The 17,771-nt window shown below is 56.2% G+C and overlaps 1 protein-coding gene across 1 annotated transcript; it reads left to right on the forward strand.

Annotated features, from left to right (window-relative positions):
• The first annotated feature begins 1,425 nt into the window (after positions 1 to 1,425).
• FOXF1 (forkhead box F1) lies at positions 1,426 to 5,675 on the forward strand. Its single transcript, XM_063654159.1, has 3 exons — positions 1,426 to 2,699; positions 4,084 to 4,258; positions 4,359 to 5,675. Exons 1-2 carry the CDS (start codon positions 1,562 to 1,564, stop codon positions 4,242 to 4,244), a joined length of 1,299 nt encoding a protein of 432 aa, XP_063510229.1. The 5' UTR covers positions 1,426 to 1,561; the 3' UTR covers positions 4,245 to 4,258; positions 4,359 to 5,675.
• The last annotated feature ends 12,096 nt before the right edge of the window (positions 5,676 to 17,771 follow it).

Below are 17,771 nucleotides of genomic sequence, written 5' to 3' on the forward strand. Positions count from 1 at the left end.
GTCTGCTCTCAGGAACCTGGCCTGGCGCGCAGTGTCAGAGGCCCCCGCGGCGGCGGCAGGCCGAGCCCACAGGGGCATTAGGCCAACTCCCCCCTCCCGCCCTGCGCACGCGGAATTCTCTATTATTATTATTAAAGAATCCCCCAGAACTTGTTTACGTTAAACCCTGTAAACTTCCTGCCAGGGCCTTTGCCATCTCTCGGGAAATCGGAACCTGCGCTTTGAAAATGGGGCCGCGGGGCCAAATAGGCGGGTTTTCAGTGTGTGTTGGGGGTAGGGGAGGGCAACTGAACTACGTGTGAGTTCAGATCCGAGCGTGGCGTGTGTACGCGTGAGTGGGAGTGAGTGCGAACTTAAGCTCCTGTGGGCCTTAAGCTTCTGTGTCAGCGAGCGCATTAGTGGGTGCGCACATGCCTGAGCGCCCTCTGCACATGAGTGTGCACACACGCATGGGTGTGTTTACACGTCTGTTTGCGTAATTTACCGGGTTTGCATGTACATCAAGACATGTATGTGTGTGCTAATGTGTGGACAAGAGCGCGAGGGTGTGCGCGCACGGGTGAGTGACGGAGCACGCCGCTTGTTCCGGGGCCTGTGCGGTCTGGGTCGCCTCTGGGCCAGCGGGTTCTCACTCGCCCCCGTCAGGCCCGCGGCGCCCGAGACAAAGCGGCCGCGACTCGTGCTGCGCTTTCGTTTTCCGCCTGCGCTCTGCCCCGGCAACTGCCCGCCCGCTGCAAGCTGCTGGGCGAGTCCGAAAAATCCCGGGCGCGGCGCAGTCCTTCCCGGGGCGGGGAGAGTGGGTAGGCGGTCCCTCGCGGGAACTTACGCCGGCCGGCCGCGAGGACCGGAGTGGAGCAGGCTGTGCCTGCGATGGTCACGACCGGGAGGCCGCCGCACTTGCGATTTGCCACAGGGCTGTGCGCGTCGGGGAAGGCCCCGGCCCAGGGCGCGTTTTCCGCCGCGCCGCCCGGGAGGGGAAGGCGGGGTCCAGCGCGCACCGGGGCTGAACCGCGGGCGGAGGGCGCATTAACACTTGCTCGCCAGGTTGGTGGAGGCGGGGCGGATTCTGCTGGCGGCCGCGGGGCGGCGAGAGTGGGGGCTCTTTAAGCGCCCACCAACGCGGGGGCCCGAGGGGGGCAGGGACGGAGGGAGGGAACTCCGGGAGGGTCTTACGTCGACCCGCGAGACGCAGCCGAGCGGAGATGGAGTGAGGGCTGCCTCGCCCGGAATCTCGGAGCCGAGCGCCGCGGGCGGCGGGGACCCAGGGCTGCTCCCGGCTGGGGCGCACGGCCGTAAGCCCTGGACGTGGTGCCTCCCCCCAAAAAATACCGGCGGGCGTAGCTTCCTCACGGCCTCCGCCCGGGCGGCCGTCGGCCTCAGCTCGGCTCCTTTCCTTGTGGGAGGGCGAGAGAGAAAGAGGGAGGAGAGAGGTGGGGGAGGCGGGAGTTGGAGAGAGAGGGGCTCTGAGCCAACCGCCGGCGGATCCAGCAGCTCCTCGGGGAGGGCGGGCGGGAGCGCGGGGGCGGGCGCGCTGCGGCTCGCTCGGGAGAAGTGGCCGCCGATGACGGCAGAGGTGCAGCCAGCCCCGCGCGCGCAGCCCCCTCCCCCTCGCCCTCCTCCCCCCCCTCGTCCTCTTCCTCCTCCTCCTCCTCCTCCTCCCGGCCCGTCCGCGGCGCAGAGCAGCGGCGGCAGCGGCGGCGGCGGCAGCAGCCACCCGATGTCTTCGGCGCCCGAGAAGCAGCAGCCACCGCACGGCGGCGGCGGCGGCGGCGGCGGCGGGGGAGGCGGCGCGGCCATGGACCCCGCGTCGTCCGGCCCGTCCAAGGCCAAGAAGACCAACGCCGGCATCCGGCGCCCGGAGAAGCCGCCCTATTCCTACATCGCGCTCATCGTCATGGCCATCCAGAGTTCACCCACCAAGCGCCTGACGCTGAGCGAGATCTACCAGTTCCTGCAGAGCCGCTTCCCCTTCTTCCGCGGTTCCTACCAGGGCTGGAAGAACTCCGTGCGCCACAACCTCTCGCTCAACGAGTGCTTCATCAAGCTGCCCAAGGGCCTTGGGCGGCCCGGCAAGGGCCACTACTGGACCATCGACCCGGCCAGCGAGTTCATGTTCGAGGAGGGCTCCTTTCGGCGGCGGCCGCGCGGCTTCCGAAGGAAATGCCAGGCGCTCAAGCCCATGTACAGCATGATGAACGGGCTCGGCTTCAACCACCTTCCGGACACCTATGGCTTCCAGGGCTCGGCCGGCGGCCTCTCGTGCCCGCCCAACAGCCTGGCGCTGGAGGGCGGCCTGGGCATGATGAACGGGCACTTGCCGGGCAACGTGGACGGCATGGCCCTGCCCAGCCACTCGGTGCCCCACCTGCCTTCCAACGGCGGCCACTCGTACATGGGCAGCTGCGGCGGCGCGGCGGCCGGCGAGTACCCGCACCACGACAGCTCGGTGCCCGCCTCCCCGCTGCTGCCCACCGGCGCCGGCGGGGTCATGGAGCCGCACGCCGTCTACTCGGGCTCGGCGGCGGCCTGGCCGCCCTCGGCCTCCGCGGCGCTCAACAGCGGCGCCTCTTACATCAAGCAGCAGCCCCTGTCCCCCTGTAACCCCGCGGCCAACCCCCTGTCCGGCAGCCTCTCCACGCACTCCCTGGAGCAGCCGTACCTGCACCAGAACAGCCACAACGCCCCAGCCGAGCTGCAAGGTGAGTGGGGAGGTCGAGGGCGCCCTGGTCCCCGGGAAGTCGAATCTGAGTGGCAGCGGGACCCAGCCAGGGGCGAGCCCCTCCACTTCTGTGGTCGGAACCCCAAGGCTGAGGGGAGGCATCAGCTCCCCAAGGTGTCTCTTGGCCCCACCTCTCCCCCTTGGAAGAGTGACTACCGCTTTTGACCCTAGTTGGGGCCAATCTGTTTCTCTTTCTGTTCGAACTCCAGCTGCCAGCTGCTCCAGGCCTGACCAGGTAGGCCGGTCCTTAGCCAGATGTCCCAGACCCCAGTGCCCTAAGTCCTTTTGTGTCCCTTAAGTCCCCTCACACCTTAGAAAGATCCTGGGATGGACCCAAGACTCCCAGCCCTGGCCAGATGGCCGTCCCTCCCCGGTGGTGGCCCTCAGGCTGCCTGGAGAGCTGCCTCTGCCTAGGGCTGGGCGGAACGGAAGAGTTAGGCCCAAAGCCGCTGGGCCAGCGCTCAGAGGCTCAGCCCCGGCCTTTCAGGGGACCAGACCTGGCAGAGCCACAGCTGAGTCCGGGGGCATTTTGTGGTGCCTGAGGCAGGAGGGTGCCGTGGCCAGGCCCGGGACGGTCACAGCTGCAGACCGGGCCATGGGGGCTCCTTGTTTTTTAGGATCCAAGTTTTCAGGTCCCCACATCCCCAACACCCCTGATACCCCAACACCCCTGATACCCCAACACCCCGAACATGCAGAAGCATCTGCCAAGAGAGATGCGACAGCCTCGCCTCCTGATTCTGCCCCAGGCCCCCCGCAGCCTGCGGGCCCAGCTCTGGAAAAAGCTGGAGTGAGCTTGCCAGGGCCAGTCCAGGGTCAGCTGTCAGCAGCCCCAGGAGGCAGGAGCCAGGCCTGGAGGCCTTAGGCGGCCTCTCTGCGGGGGGACTCCCCCGCTCCGGGGCCTGTTCTCTGGAGAAGCTTCTTCTCACCCCTGCTGCTGGCCTGGCGCTGGCCCCGCACTGGCCTCTCCTTCGACCGGGCCGGCAGTCGGAGCCTCTGAGGTTGGGGGTGGTGGTGGCTGCCCTGGCGGTGACGGCCATGGGAGTTAGGGGCCCTCCACTTAGCCTCCCTCACCACTTCCCCTGTGGCTTCTGGAAGCCCTGGGCCCCCTGCACGGTGTCCAAGGCTGGACAGGCACGCAGCAGGCAGGCAGGCAGGCCGTGGCAAGTGTTCTGGAGTCTTTTCCTCGGGTGGGCAGCCGGAAGGCCGGGACTCGGGGAGGAGGGCGGGGAGGCGGCCGTGCTCTGGAGCCAGGCTGGCAGGCCCTGTGCGCCCGACGGGAGCGCTGCTCCTCTGCCTGAACTCGGAGCCACCGTGGCTAACTCTTCTGCTCCCCCAACCCCTCCTGTCGCCTCGCCTTGCAGGCATCCCGCGGTATCACTCGCAGTCGCCCAGCATGTGTGACCGAAAGGAGTTTGTCTTCTCTTTCAACGCCATGGCGTCCTCTTCCATGCACTCGGCCGGCGGGGGCTCCTACTACCACCAGCAGGTCACCTACCAAGACATCAAGCCTTGCGTGATGTGAGGCCGCCGCCGCAGGCGCTCCTGGTGCAGGTCAAGCCTTGCGTGATGTGAGGCCGCCGCCGCAGGCGCTCCTGGTGCAGGTCAAGCCTTGCGTGATGTGAGGCCGCTGCCGCAGGCGCTCCTGGTGCGGGCAGGCGGGTCACAGGGACCCTGGACCGGCATAAGAAACTGCTTTATTCTCGAGGTATAACCGTCGGCAGAAGAAAAAGGGTTCCACCTCTCCCCAACCGGAGTTTTTGGCAAGGAATCCCCAATGCAAAGACACAGCGCTGCGGTTGGCACCTCCTTCCTCACTCCCTCAAAATTGTTAGGAAATGGTAGTGGTGGGTCTGATCTGACTGCAGCCATCGGTAAATAAAAGTTTTTGATCCTGTTGAACCCGCCTGAGACGGTGCTGTGCAGGGGAAAGCCTTCCGCATCCACACAGGAATTCTGCTGAGGTCCCCCCTCCTTCTGGCCAATGGCAGAAGTGGAGAAAGATTTTTAGAAGAAAAGCAAACATGTGAGACCAATCATTATCAAATACTTTTATTTTTTGGTTGAGTATTTATCTTTTTATTTTTTATTTTTATTTTTTTGAAAGAATGTCTTGGAATGCGCAAGTCTCCCTTTAGAGCCGTCTTTTGCGGGGAGTGGGAGGTGACAAGAGATCAGCTCTTCCTCCGATCTCCCTCCTCACCTCCGAAGTCTCCGTGGACCACAGGTGGATCTTTGTGCGAATAACTTGCATTTCGGAAGCCACTGTCCGTCTTTAAACAGAAAGTCGAAGGAGCCACGAAGCAAGCGGCCGTCCGGGCCTCCGCCTCCGTCCCTTTCCATGTTCCTCTTCTTCCTTCGCTTCAGCCTCTTCTGTTATGTTTTGTCTTGAATTCTATTTAGACTTTTTCAGTGGGTATTTTTCTGTCTCCCAACCTCTACTGTAAACTTTCTGGTCCGAGAACGAGCCGAACACAGCGCGACGCAGGGACTAGGACGGCCCGGTGACCGCGCGGATTCAGGATTGCGGGGACGCAGAAAGGTTAAGGCACTTTTAAAAACTATAGCAAGGCTCCTGTTTATTTATTCTACTTTCTTTCCCTAATAATCAAAACACCGCGTAGGCTCCTCCGTTTATCAGTATTAATGGTGTAACTTTGTTGGCAATATTTGCCGTGTAGAAATTTTTTTAGATATCCATTGTAAATTTGAAACAAAGACCGATCTGTGTAAAAACAAATTTCCATATGTTTTATATAAATATATATATAATATGAAGGACTACCCTCCTTTTTTTTTTTTTAGTATTTTGGCTGCTAGAGTGCAGCATTTGTGACACGTATTTGAAATTTGAAATTTCCTTCTGCACTGTATAAAAGGACCATTTGAGGATGTTTTGCCTTTTGTGTATTTTTTCCTAAAAAAAGAACAAAAATAAAAATGTATAACATTTGTACATGGCCTTTAAAATTGTATCAACAAGAAATAAAATTGCATGAGTATTTTATTGGGACTGAGATTGCAGAATACCTTCCAGACTCCCAAAGATAGAGGGGGAAAAAACAGGCTTTGGATCTCTAGACTTTTAAAAATTCACAATCTGGGTGATTCTGAGTACTTTTTTCTTTTTTGGCAAATCCTCCTCTTTTCACTCTTCATTCCACTTTGAAGTAAACGCTGGACAAGAGGAACTATTTTTCTTGGCTTCTGTTTTTTAAGAAGAGCCCTTTGCCCCTCTAAATGTCATTGATCGTTTTAAAGAAATAATCAAACGTTTAAAGAACACTGTAGACCTCCTTCCCCTAGGGAACACCAATTAAACCATATATGTGCACATATATATGTATATACATATATATACATATATACATATATGTATATATATGTATACGTGTCCATGTGCATAATATATATATTTTTGCCACTACAAGACCAATGAGAGTTTTACTTTGGGTTTCCAACTTTCTTGTTCTCTTGCTGTAGCTGTTATAAATCGTGAATCAACTTTAAGGTTTTTTTTGTAGTTGTTGGTTTGTCTTGTTTTGGCTTTTTGGTGCCTTGTTCTTGGTTTTCCCCGATAGAAAATCAAGTAAAATCTAAATGAGGCAAAAGGGCGCTTGGTGGGCCAGGTGACAGGCACCTTTCCAATCCTGTAACATTTATCTCCTAAGTCACAGTTCGTCCTCTCTGGGGAAAAAAATATTTTTTAACACTTGTATCTTCCACTGACCACCCTCTTTCTATTCCAGTTCCCGGCTACCGAGAAAAACAAACACAGTAAGTCACATTGTTGGTGCGGCCCTTCCAGACCCACCGCGGTGTCTTGCGTCGTGGGGTCGTGAGTCTCCGAACCTGGTTCTTCTCAGAGTTGACATTTTGGACGTGGGGGTAATTTCTCCGGTGCTCTGTTACATCAAATTTATCAATAAACTCGCCTGGGCAATTAATGTCCCAAACTAACAGCTGTCTATAAAATCGAGATAAAGGGGACAGGAAAAGGCCGGCGACTCCATCCCTTGGGGTCTCCGGCGGGCCGAAGCGTCAGGCCAGACTCTGCCGGGCGCACGCGCCTGGCCCTGCGCTCCGACAGCAGGTTCGCAGCAGGCGGAGAAGGCGGTCCTCCTGGGGCGGAGGTCTTCTCTGCACCCTCCGCCTCCCACCAGAGCCCGGAAAACCAGTCCTGAGAAGAGCCCCCAGGCCTCCTAGCGCGCGAACGCTGCGCTCGCGTCCGGTCAGCCTTTGCAGGCTAGAGGAGCTGGGAGCCCCTCCTCTCTCCCGCAGAGGCTGCGGCCCAGTTAGGGCAGAGGCTCGGGGAAGAGGGGCTGATTAGCAGAAACCCAACTGCGCGCTCCCAGGTTTTCTTCTGCGGAGTCTCCAGCCCCTGCACCCACTCACTTGGCGCCCTGGCTGGCCAGAGGACCCCGTGCGCTGTGGTTGTGCATGGTTTTGGCGCCGCTGGAGTAGCGTCCAGGGCGGCGGCAAAGCCCGGTTTCCTGTTCATCTGCTTGCCTTCGCTTCAGCGGGATCTCCCAGCGCACCCATGTCCAAGTCTAGCGGGGCGGGAGGCACCCAGGGGGGCTTGTGCAGGAAAACCGGTCCGGATTGCCCGAGGACGGTGACCGGCCTCGGTCTTCCGGCCTGACTTGCGGCCTGGGAATGAGAGGGAAAGTCCAGCCTTCCCGCAAGGAGATCCTGGCTCCAGGCAAGCCCGGAAGGGCCAGATAACGCAGGCGAAAACTGCCTCTGCGCCCGCGTCCGAGATTTCGCGCTGCCGCTGCTGCAGCGCCGAGACTGCGCTCGGCTGGGCTGTGTCTTCCTCGGGGTCCATTGCGTCCTGGGCTCGTACAGGGGTCGCGGGTGAAGCTCCCACCGCTGCGCGACGCCACAAAAGCGCGCCCAGCATGTGCAAGTCACAAGCTTAAAACGCAAAGGGCTCCTGAGTCTGGTGCGAAATTACGCGCTCTGCGTGCATGAAGGACCCCTAGGATCAGCTAGCACAGAGGCGTCCTAGGTAGAATTAATTCATAATCGCTCCAATTATCTTAGGGGTTTTTGTCCTGGAATAACGTAGAATTAATTCATAATGTCTTCATCTATTTTAAGGATTTTGCGCTGGAACAGGGAAGTCAAGATGCCCCTTGACATGAAATCCCCCCTGTAATAAAGCCCCGGAGCAGGGGCAGGAGCTGCTTGGAGCAGGGCTTCTGCGTGTGGATTACACATCCGCGGACGCCGCGGTTCTCCGCGCGGGGCCGACGCCTTGGACGCACCCGAGCCTCAGCGGCTTTCCAGTTGCAGCCCCGGGCAGCAGAAGCGCCTGGGCGCGGCCTCTGAGATCCTCAGCCCCAGGCAAGGGGGACTTCGCCGCCTGGAGCTCACCCCCAGGGCCCGTCCAGGCCAGCAGCGCCAGTCGCCGGGCCGGAAGGCGCCTGGGGTGTGGGCTTCTGATGGGAAGGCGCCTGGGCCACAGAGGTGTGCTCTTTCTGTTCTCTTTTCTCTTTGGGGCTGGCGGGGGTTGGTGGCCACAAAGGCGTGGCTCCAGGTCTTCCAGCCACCCACCAGCAGGCAGCTTTCGCTCAAAGGAGCTCAAAAGGAGCTAGGGTTCCTCCTCTGTGGCCACCCCAGCCTGAGCAAGACAAGTCGCCTCTGAGGCTTGGTTTCCTCATCTCTAATAGTACAGTCCTGGTGGACCTTTGAGGGCCGTGGTTAATGAGGCAGATGCTTCTAAGGAGTAAAGGGGTGGCCTGGTTCCTTGGTACCCAGACAGGAATGGCCAAGTCATACCTGGCTTTTCTCGCCGCGACATCTAGTGGGGCCAGTGTGGAGTGGTGGTGGTGTGTGTGTGTCTCCTTGTGGGGGGTGTGGGAACCGTAAGAGGTGCAAATATCCATATTTTACAAGGCCCTCTGCTCAGGGACTTCTGATCCCAGTGTGGGGACAGCTAAATTCCCATCTTCACGGACTTTCCTTCCCTTCCCAGGGATAAGGAAGATGGCTCACATAGCTGGAGAGATAATTTTCACAGTGGGTTAGGGCTTGGGATGCCAACATACACCAGCCACCAGAATCTCCCCCAACCTCACTGACCCCTCCTAGGCGTCTGAGTCCTGCGGATGACTCCATGGGGAAGTGGGAGATCAGAAGCCCCCTGAGCCCAAGTGGCTTCACCTCTGATGGTAACTATCAGAGTCCAGCCCAGGAATCACCCTCATCAGAAATATTTGGGGTGTTGGTTTAAACAGCAGATTCGAGGGGTCCCTGACAGCTACTGGTTAGAATCTCTGGAGGGGAGACCCAGGAGTCCATGGTGTTCAAAGATAAGCCGGGTGGTCCTGGGTGAGCGCTAGTTTGGGTCTGTTCTCCCACGCTGGTGGAGGCTGCTCTGAGCGGCCTCTGCTGCCCCCTCCTGCCCGCCTGCTGCATCAGGCCCACGTGTCTGTAGCAGCAGCTGGTTGAGAGAACTTGGAGGCCAGGCAAACAGGCACCATGGCCACATTTGCAGGCATACCATGTGAACGCCGGGCTGGGGCAGGCCTTCCTCCCACATGGGCATCCCAGTCCACCCCAGGCCACCCTCGCCTGCTCCTGCCCCAGCTCTGCCCTTGTTACTCTACTTGTTTTGGAGGCAGATCCTGAGATCAGGGAGGGTCAGTGACTGCTCCCGACATGGTCGGTAAGATGTGGAATTTGGACTCAGACCCAGTGCTTTCTGACCCTGAATCACTCGTCATTACACCACAAGGCTCCTGGACACCCGTTTGCCTCCATTCACCGGGCCTAGTGGAAAAAGGAAAGTTGACGTGGGATCCGTGATCTAGCCTCTGCTGGCTTCCGGCCTCCAGAGGAGAGCTGGCAATGGGCAGGACCACAGAGAGTCGGGATCTCCAAACACATGCTCTCAGACCCCCTCTTATCTTCCAGCTGAGCTAGGCGGGCGCTTGCAGGTGGGGCGGGAGCCGGCCTAGCAGCCAGCACAGCTCAGACCCTGACCTTCACCCCCTCTCAGCGTTCCGAGTGTGATTCACGGGTTCCACCATGACCTGCCATGGAAGCTTCCTTTGCTTCCTGGGGTCCCCTTAGACCAGCTGAGAAAAACTTCAGATGAAAGTGGGTGTTCAGACGAGGCTGGCTGCACAGCACTGTGGCCACCTCCACACTCTATGGAAACTTCTGGGCACCAATATGTCAGAGCTCTGGGCTGTGTGTTAAGGAGGAAGGCCCTTTTCCGGCGTCTTCTGCAGCTGAGCCCAGGGGCAGTGTCCTGGGCCATGGGGCCAGCAGGGTGGGACAGTGAGGGAGGGGGTCGCATCCATCCATGAAGGGACGCCGACTTGTTGTGGGGCCGAGAGGAATCCCGGGCCTTTGACAATTCTGTCTTCGTATGCTTTGGGGGTGCGCAGGGGTGGAGGAACGCCTGCTGTCTGCAAGCATAAGACATCGTGGGAGTTGGGGGTCTCTGAGCTGATTCTGGCTGGAAGGCTGTCCAATTTGCGAACTGTTCATTGCTCAATTAAACTCTTAAAATAAAACATTGTCAGCATGAAATGACAGACGGACAGAGGGGAACCATCGCGGAACTATCCCCTCCACACGGGGCCCTGGCTATGTGTCCACCGCTGCACTAGACTCGATTTGCGATGGACATGTTGACGCACACCTGTCATCACAGACGGACCGCCCAGTGCCGTGTCGTCCCAGCCCACTGGAAGCGAGCAAGCATGTGGTGGTCGCACAGCAGCTGGCCCTGAGGTGGGAAGGTGTGTGGTCCCCATTGGAGCAGATGCCCAGGCCGTGCACTGCCCAGCAGCTGAATACACAGGGCCATGTCCTGCGGGACCATCCAGCTGCTTCCAGCATCAGGACACCTGGGGTCATGTGGACACTCTGAAGAGACAACGACACCAAGGGCAGGATGACCACAAATGTCCTTAGCAGAAGCAGAAAGCTGGCCAGATGCAGTGTCTGCACTGTCCCTATGGTGGTCTTTCTCCCATCCTACAGTGCAGGATGTTTGCTGGGGACACAACCAAGAGGAAGCCCGGCAGAGCAGGGGCGGAGGGTCGCCGGGGCCAGGTGCAGGCATCCTCTCTGACTTATTTTGGACAATGTGCTATGTCTGAGGGGTGGCAGCCTAGGGAGGGGCAATGCCACACGAAGGGCCCTTGAGAGCGCTGTAGTGCTGTGACCAGCAGCTGCATACATTTTATGGAAACTGCCGCCAGCACTCCAGGGAGCAGGCACGGACCCCGTGTTCCCCCCACCCCGTGTTCCCAGGCAGGTCTGGGGTCTGGGCCACAGGGAAGCGTGCTGAGTCTGCAAATGTCCCTGGAAGAGGATAGCAACATTTCTGTTCTGGACACTTCCCCCCAAAGCAGGCCGTGATCTATCAGTGCATGGCGCTTCCGTGACGCTGGAAGCACTGGCCAACCCTGGCTTTCTGCTGTGACTCCTCGGCAGGGTCGCCAGCCTGAGTGAGCAGCGAGGACTGCGCCGCCTCTGTCCAGGTGCAGGAGGCGGGGCCAGCAAAGCGGGCAGGGCAAGGGGAGGCAGCCGGGGAGGCTGGGCGAGGCCACAGCAAATGTGGGCCATGAGGACAGGAGGGCAGCTGTGCCGGCTCACTTCCCAGGGGCCTTCGCCGCCATGCCCGCCCCAGGGAGAGAGCTCAGTGTCAGGAAACCTCTTGGGAAACAAAAGAGGACCCAGGGCACCAGGGTCCTTCTTGCAGGGCAGCCTCTGACCCACCCCTGGGATTTCTCGCTCGGCTGTTTCTCTACGAGGAGGCAGCGCCACCTGCTGTCCACTTCGCGCAGATGCTGTTGGGCCCTAAAAATCAGTCCCATGAGGAAAATTGATCTCCCCAGGCTGGGCAGCCGCGGATGCGAGGAATGAACCTGATTACTCTATTTCAGATCCTTAGACCTTTGTCAAAGGTAGCTGGCTTTTTATTTTATTTTATTTTACTTTTATTTTATTTGGTCGGGGGTCAGTTAATGTGGTCTTTTTCTAATTACACAAATGATGTGGCTTATTCCAAATGAAAAAATAAAACTTTAGAAAAGTGAAACGAAGAAAGTAAAAATGACTTCCAACCCCATTCCTGAGTGAGGCAGCTGTGCTCCGTTGGCCACAGGAGACATCTCCCTGCACCCTCAGGGACCCCGCGGTTCTAGGAGGAGCAGATAAGGGATATAGTGTGTCAGAGCCCTGGAGTCACAGGGCCTGGGTTCGAGTCCCGATTCCACCTCTTCTCAACTTCGTGAGCCTGCACAGGTGTCTCTCTTCCGCTCACCTCGGCTTCCCCATCGGTACAGTGGGGATGACGGTAAGAGCAGGGCTCCCACAGCACTGCTGTGAGGCTTAAATAAATAATAATCTGTGAAAGGCTTACAGTGAAGAAACCAGGCACAGAGACGGCAAGCACTTAGAAACCACACAGCCAGGACACAGTGCAAACCCTGGTGTGCTCGGCTCCTGCACCGCACTCTTCGACCATTAAATGGTCTCTCTGTTCCGACAAGCTGCGGTGGCTTCGTTACCCCTGAAGCTCTGCCTGTGGTCAAGAGATGAGCACTTGGTGTTTCTCCGGGGGACAGCCTTCTCCCGCCCAGCAGGGAGGGGCTTGACGCTATGGCCGACTCTGCTGTGAGACCGCAGGGAGTCACAGAGCCCTTCTGAGCCACACCTGTCTTATCTGGAAAAGGGAAACAGTAGTACGTGCTTCCTGGGACTCTTCTAAGGCTTAAGTGAGCTAATTCACCCTCCAAGGTGGGCAGGGATGCTTAATTTGCTCACAATTCAGCACTCAGGGCCTGAGCTGATTGCTTCCAAACCATCCAGAGTGCAAAACGCCCAAACCGCATGGTCACACGTCAGCTCCATTCCCACCTCTGCGATTTATGGACATCAAAAATAAAAGGTTCCATTCACAGGAAGAAGTGCTGCCGTGTTCGCGGGAATGGGAGTGTGGGTTCCCTAAATGTCTCTGCTTGTTTGAATAAGTGCCCAGATGGTCTCTGGTAAAAACACAGGATGATCACTGAGATTGGCAAAGTCATGGGGACTTGCTGGGGCAGTGGGTGTCAGGGAGAGGGGGACAGAAGAGGGGCTCCCAGATCCCCTGAACCTGTGGCTCTGCAATGCACCAGGAAACAAGCCGCCAATACTCTATGCCTCAGTTTCTCCATCTACAAATGCAATCAAATATGGGGCTATTTCTAGCAACAGGACCTGGTCGTGTGGGGCTGTGGCACGCTGGCTGGCCGCAGGTGGCAGGCTGGTGATGTGCGCATCAGAGTTGAAGTCTTCAGGACATGCAAGATAGGGACTCCTGCTGGCTTCTGACGGAGCAGCCCTGGGCCCCGACGCGCCTCTGCACTGTGCGCCATGTGATCTGGTGGAAGCCCCCCACCGCTCCACAGGGCCCTGCTTTTCTCTTCTGGGAAACACCCCTGGCTTTGTCTGCCTCTTCCTATGTCAGGTGGCAAGTAGGGGACAATCCCCAGTGAAGGAAGGCACAGGGGGATTGGTGGCTCAACCTGTGGTCAGCTGCTGCTGCAATCGCGGCTTTACTCCCTGACCACAGGGGCACGGTGGGCAAATGGACTCCTCTGCATTTCAGTAACCTAGGCTGGGAAATAGGACTCTCAAAGTGACTGCAAGGACTACCTGAAGTGATATAAATGTGTGTATCTATGTATATAGTCAATATTTCCTCTTCAATATATTTTATACATAAATACATCATGTACTTTATAAATCTATAAAGGGAACGGGATGGAGGGAAGTGGGCTTAGCAAGGCTCGATTGGTTATTTTTGCTGGGGGGAGGGAGTGTGAGAATTAAAATTTTGGAAACTGAGTCGGCTGCAAGCCAGGTGCTTCCTGGGGGCCTGCAGGACAGGGAGAGGATACTGCCCAGCCGTTCCCAGGAGGACAGGAAGAGGGGAGGGGAGGGAATCCTCATTTTTGCTCCTTTGGCAAAAAGGCAGAAAGCTTCACATCTCCTGTCCGTATCAGCAGGTCTTGGGGCTGAACATGCTGCGGAAGGTACTGCGGATCAGCCAGCAAGAGCACAGGGATCATTACTGATGTCTGTGGCGGGTGCCAGAGGGGCCCATATGTTTACCCTAAATTTACCACCATTCCTACACCTGGTTACTGCTTCCTGTTCTAAATGCTGTTCTCATCTGACATTTCATCCTCTCCACCATCACTTTGCTAAAATATAACTCTTTGTGGTGGTCTCTGCACTGGCCCTTTCTCGATAATTCTGTTCCACTGCTGTTCTCGGCCTTTCTGATTTCTGGGTGATTCTGTTCCACCGCTGTTCTCAGCCTTTCTGATTTCTCGGTGATTCTGTTCCACTGCTGTTCTCAGCCTTTCTGATTTCTTGGTGATTCTGTTCCACCGCTGTTCTCGGCCTTTCTGATTTCTCGGTGATTCTGTTCCACTGCTGTTCTCGGCCTCTCTGATTTCTGGGTGATTGTGTTCCACTGCTGTTCTCGGCCTCTCTGATTTCTCGGTGATTCTGTTCCACTGCTGTTGCCTTTCTGATTTCTCGGTGATTCTGTTCCACTGCTGTTGCCTTTCTGATTTCTGGGTGATTGTGTTCCACTGCTGTTCTCGGCCTTTCTGATTTCTGGGTGATTGTGTTCCACTGCTGTTCTCGGCCTTTCTGATTTCTGGGTGATTCTGTTCCACTGCTGTTCTCGGCCTTTCTCATTTCTCGGTGATTCTGTTCCACTGCTGTTCTCGGCCTCTCTGATTTCTGGGTGATTGTGTTCCACTGCTGTTCTCGGCCTCTCTGATTTCTCGGTGATTCTGTTCCACTGCTGTTGCCTTTCTGATTTCTGGGTGATTCTGTTCCACTGCTGTTCTCGGCCTTTCTGATTTCTGGGTGATTGTGTTCCACTGCTGTTCTCGGCCTCTCTGATTTCTCGGTGATTCTGTTGCACTGCTGTTCTCAGCCTCTCTGATTTCTGGGTGATTGTGTTCCACTGCTGTTCTCGGCCTTTCTGATTTCTGGGTGATTCTGTTCCACTGCTGTTCTCGGCCTTTCTGATTTCTCGGTGATTCTGTTCCACTGCTGTTCTCGGCCTTTCTGATTTCTGGGTGATTGTGTTCCACTGCTGTTCTCGGCCTTTCTGATTTCTGGGTGATTGTGTTCCACTGCTGTTCTCGGCCTTTCTGATTTCTGGGTGATTCTGTTCCACTGCTGTTCTCGGCCTTTCTGATTTCTCGGTGATTCTGTTCCACTGCTGTTCTCGGCCTTTCTGATTTCTGGGTGATTGTGTTCCACTGCTGTTCTCAGCCTTTCTGATTTCTGGGTGATTCTGTTCCACTGCTGTTCTCGGCCTTTCTGATTTCTCGGTGATTCTGTTCCACTGCTGTTCTCGGCCTTTCTGATTTCTGGGTGATTGTGTTCCACTGCTGTTCTCGGCCTTTCTGATTTCTGGGTGATTGTGTTCCACTGCTGTTCTCGGCCTTTCTGATTTCTGGGTGATTCTGTTCCACTGCTGTTCTCGGCCTTTCTGATTTCTCGGTGATTCTGTTCCACTGCTGTTCTCGGCCTCTCTGATTTCTGGGTGATTCTGTTCCACTGCTGTTGCCTTTCTGATTTCTGGGTGATTCTGTTCCACTGCTGTTCTCGGCCTCTCTGATTTCTGGGTGATTGTGTTCCACTGCTGTTCTCGGCCTCTCTGATTTCTCGGTGATTCTGTTCCACTGCTGTTCTCAGCCTCTCTGATTTCTCAGTGATTCTGTTCCACTGCTGTTCTCGGCCTTTCTGATTTCTGGGTGATTCTGTTCCACTGCTGTTCTCGGCCTTTCTGATTTCTGGGTGATTCTGTTCCACTGCTGTTCTCGGCCTTTCTGATTTCTGGGTGATTGTGTTCCACTGCTGTTCTCGGCCTTTCTGATTTCTGGGTGATTCTGTTCCACTGCTGTTCTCGGCCTCTCTGATTTCTGGGTGATTCTGTTCCACTGCTGTTCTCGGCCTCTCTGATTTCTCGGTGATTCTGTTCCACTGCTGTTCTCGGCCTCTCTGATTTCTCAGTGATTCTGTTCCACTGCTGTTCTCGGCCTCTCTGATTTCTCAGTGATTCTGTTCCACTGCTGTTCTCGGCCTTTCTGATTTCTCGGTGATTGTGTTCCACTGCTGTTCTCGGCCTTTCTGATTTCTCGGTGATTCTGTTCCACTGCTATTCTTGGCCTTTCCGATTTGCTGTCTCGTGTCTCCATCCATTTCCTTCTCTATATGGGTATCTGAGGTGAGGTATGTGGGGGTCACTGGCTGAGAGCTGGGCCGCAGGCAAAAATGCCCAGAGGACACTTCCTCTGAGTGCAAGGGGCAGCTTCTGCCAGAGCTGAGGGGCTACAGTGGGTTGGGAGGACAGGTGCCAGTCTTGCCCATCTTGGTGGTTGAGAAAGAAGTAATGAAAGAGGCAACCACAGCTCTGGGGGCAGAGAGACGGGGGCCCAAGTCTCGGCTTTACCCTGGCCTAGGTCTGCGACCCTGGCCCTAAGTCCCTTAGGCCTTCTGAGCGAAGCCTTTTCCTTTTGCCACAGTCATGGAATCCTTCTCCAAAGGCTGAGTGGGCCGCGCCTGGGATGTGTGGCCCTGTCAGCAATGAGAATGGCAGAGGCAGCCGGGCACTGGCTTGGGGAGGTCACCTCTGCTGGCTTAGCTCTGCCAGAACTGGCTGTGGTACCAGGCAGGGGGAAAGCCACTTCCTCCTTTGGGACCTCAGTCTTTTCATTGGCAAAACTGGGGAGAGCATTTTTCCTCCTTACAGAGTTGGGAGTGTGTGCTGGGGGCCGGCCCCTGGGGCAACCTGGGTGCCGATCCAACCTGTGCAGCCAAGCTCAAGAACAGACACATTTTCCTGTGGAAGGGGAACACCAAGCCTTTGCCCTGCGCATTCTAGAAATTGCTTTTAGGAGTAGACAAGTGTTATACAAGGTTTTTATCCTATTGTTCCAAAAATGATTTAATACTCAAAAAAATTAAATTAAATTAAAAAAATCACCAGTGCACAGTGACAAGCCTGAGAAAAGAGCCCGTGGAAATCCCAGCGGTACTTTAGTCAAGGGGGCGTGACGATTCTTCTGCTGCTGTCTTCCGGCCAGCCCACATTGCTGGCTTTTGGAGTCCCACCGCACCTTCGCCTGCCTGCGGTCATCCTGCAGCATGGAGGGAACCCTGTGCAAACATCAGTTTCAACAAACTGCAGAACTAGACTTGTCAAACACTTTGAATGAAGAACAGAAGGTTTCCAAGGTGCTTCTTCCTGCACCCATCACCGCTCTTCTCTATTATCTTACTGAAAAATAATTAGGAACTATTTACATCACTCAGACGTGACTTCACATAGAAACCGTATGTGAAGAAACCCTGTGAATGTCAATATAGACTCCGGGAACGCCGGCACCTGTGTCACAGCCCCACCGCTCAGCTGAGGGTGCAGGGCCATGGTAAGAAGATGCCAGGGGCCGGCAGCCAGGTGTGTCCCATCTGTTTTCCTGAGCAGTGTGGTGGGATTGCAGGGAGGAGCTGAGAAAGGTGGGAGAGAAAAAGAGCCAGGGGTTTGGGCTTCATCCTGAAGCTGAGAATGCTTTTCCAGAAGTTAGAACTGGGCTGTCCTATGGACTTCTTCCTCCTTTTTAGTATTAATAGAAACAAGATGTGAATTGGGAGAGGCAGACTCTTCCATACCTTCTCAACTCACACTTGGGGAGCACTGGGTTCACTGGCCATATTTTTAAATGGCTGACACTGAAAGGTGCTTTATCTGTTGTACCTGGCAGCATCAGAAAGGCTGACGTGGGGCTAGCCGCAGTGGTTTATGCCTGTAATCCCCGCACTTTGGGAGGCCGAGGCAGGTGGATCACTTGAGGTCAGGAGTTCGAGACCAGCCTGGCCAACATGGTAAAACCTCGTCTCTAATAAAAATACAAAAATTAGCCAGGCGTGGTGGCATGCACCCGTAATCCCAGCTACTTGGGAGGCTGAGGCAGGAGAATCACTTGAACCCAGGAGGCAGAGGTTGCAGTAA

The sequence above is a fragment of the Pongo pygmaeus genome, chromosome 18 (genome assembly GCF_028885625.2).
Source record: "Pongo pygmaeus isolate AG05252 chromosome 18, NHGRI_mPonPyg2-v2.0_pri, whole genome shotgun sequence".
Taxonomy (NCBI): Eukaryota; Metazoa; Chordata; class Mammalia; order Primates; family Hominidae; genus Pongo; species Pongo pygmaeus.

Bases quoted from the DNA above. Each gene is read 5' to 3' on its own strand.
- FOXF1 (XM_063654159.1), top strand. From the start codon at position 1,562: ATGACGGCAGAGGTGCAGCCAGCCCCGCGCGCGCAGCCCCCTCCCCCT. The intron at 2,700-4,083 runs GTGAGTGGGGAG...CTCGCCTTGCAG, and splicing joins CGCCCCAGCCGAGCTGCAAG to GCATCCCGCGGTATCACTCG.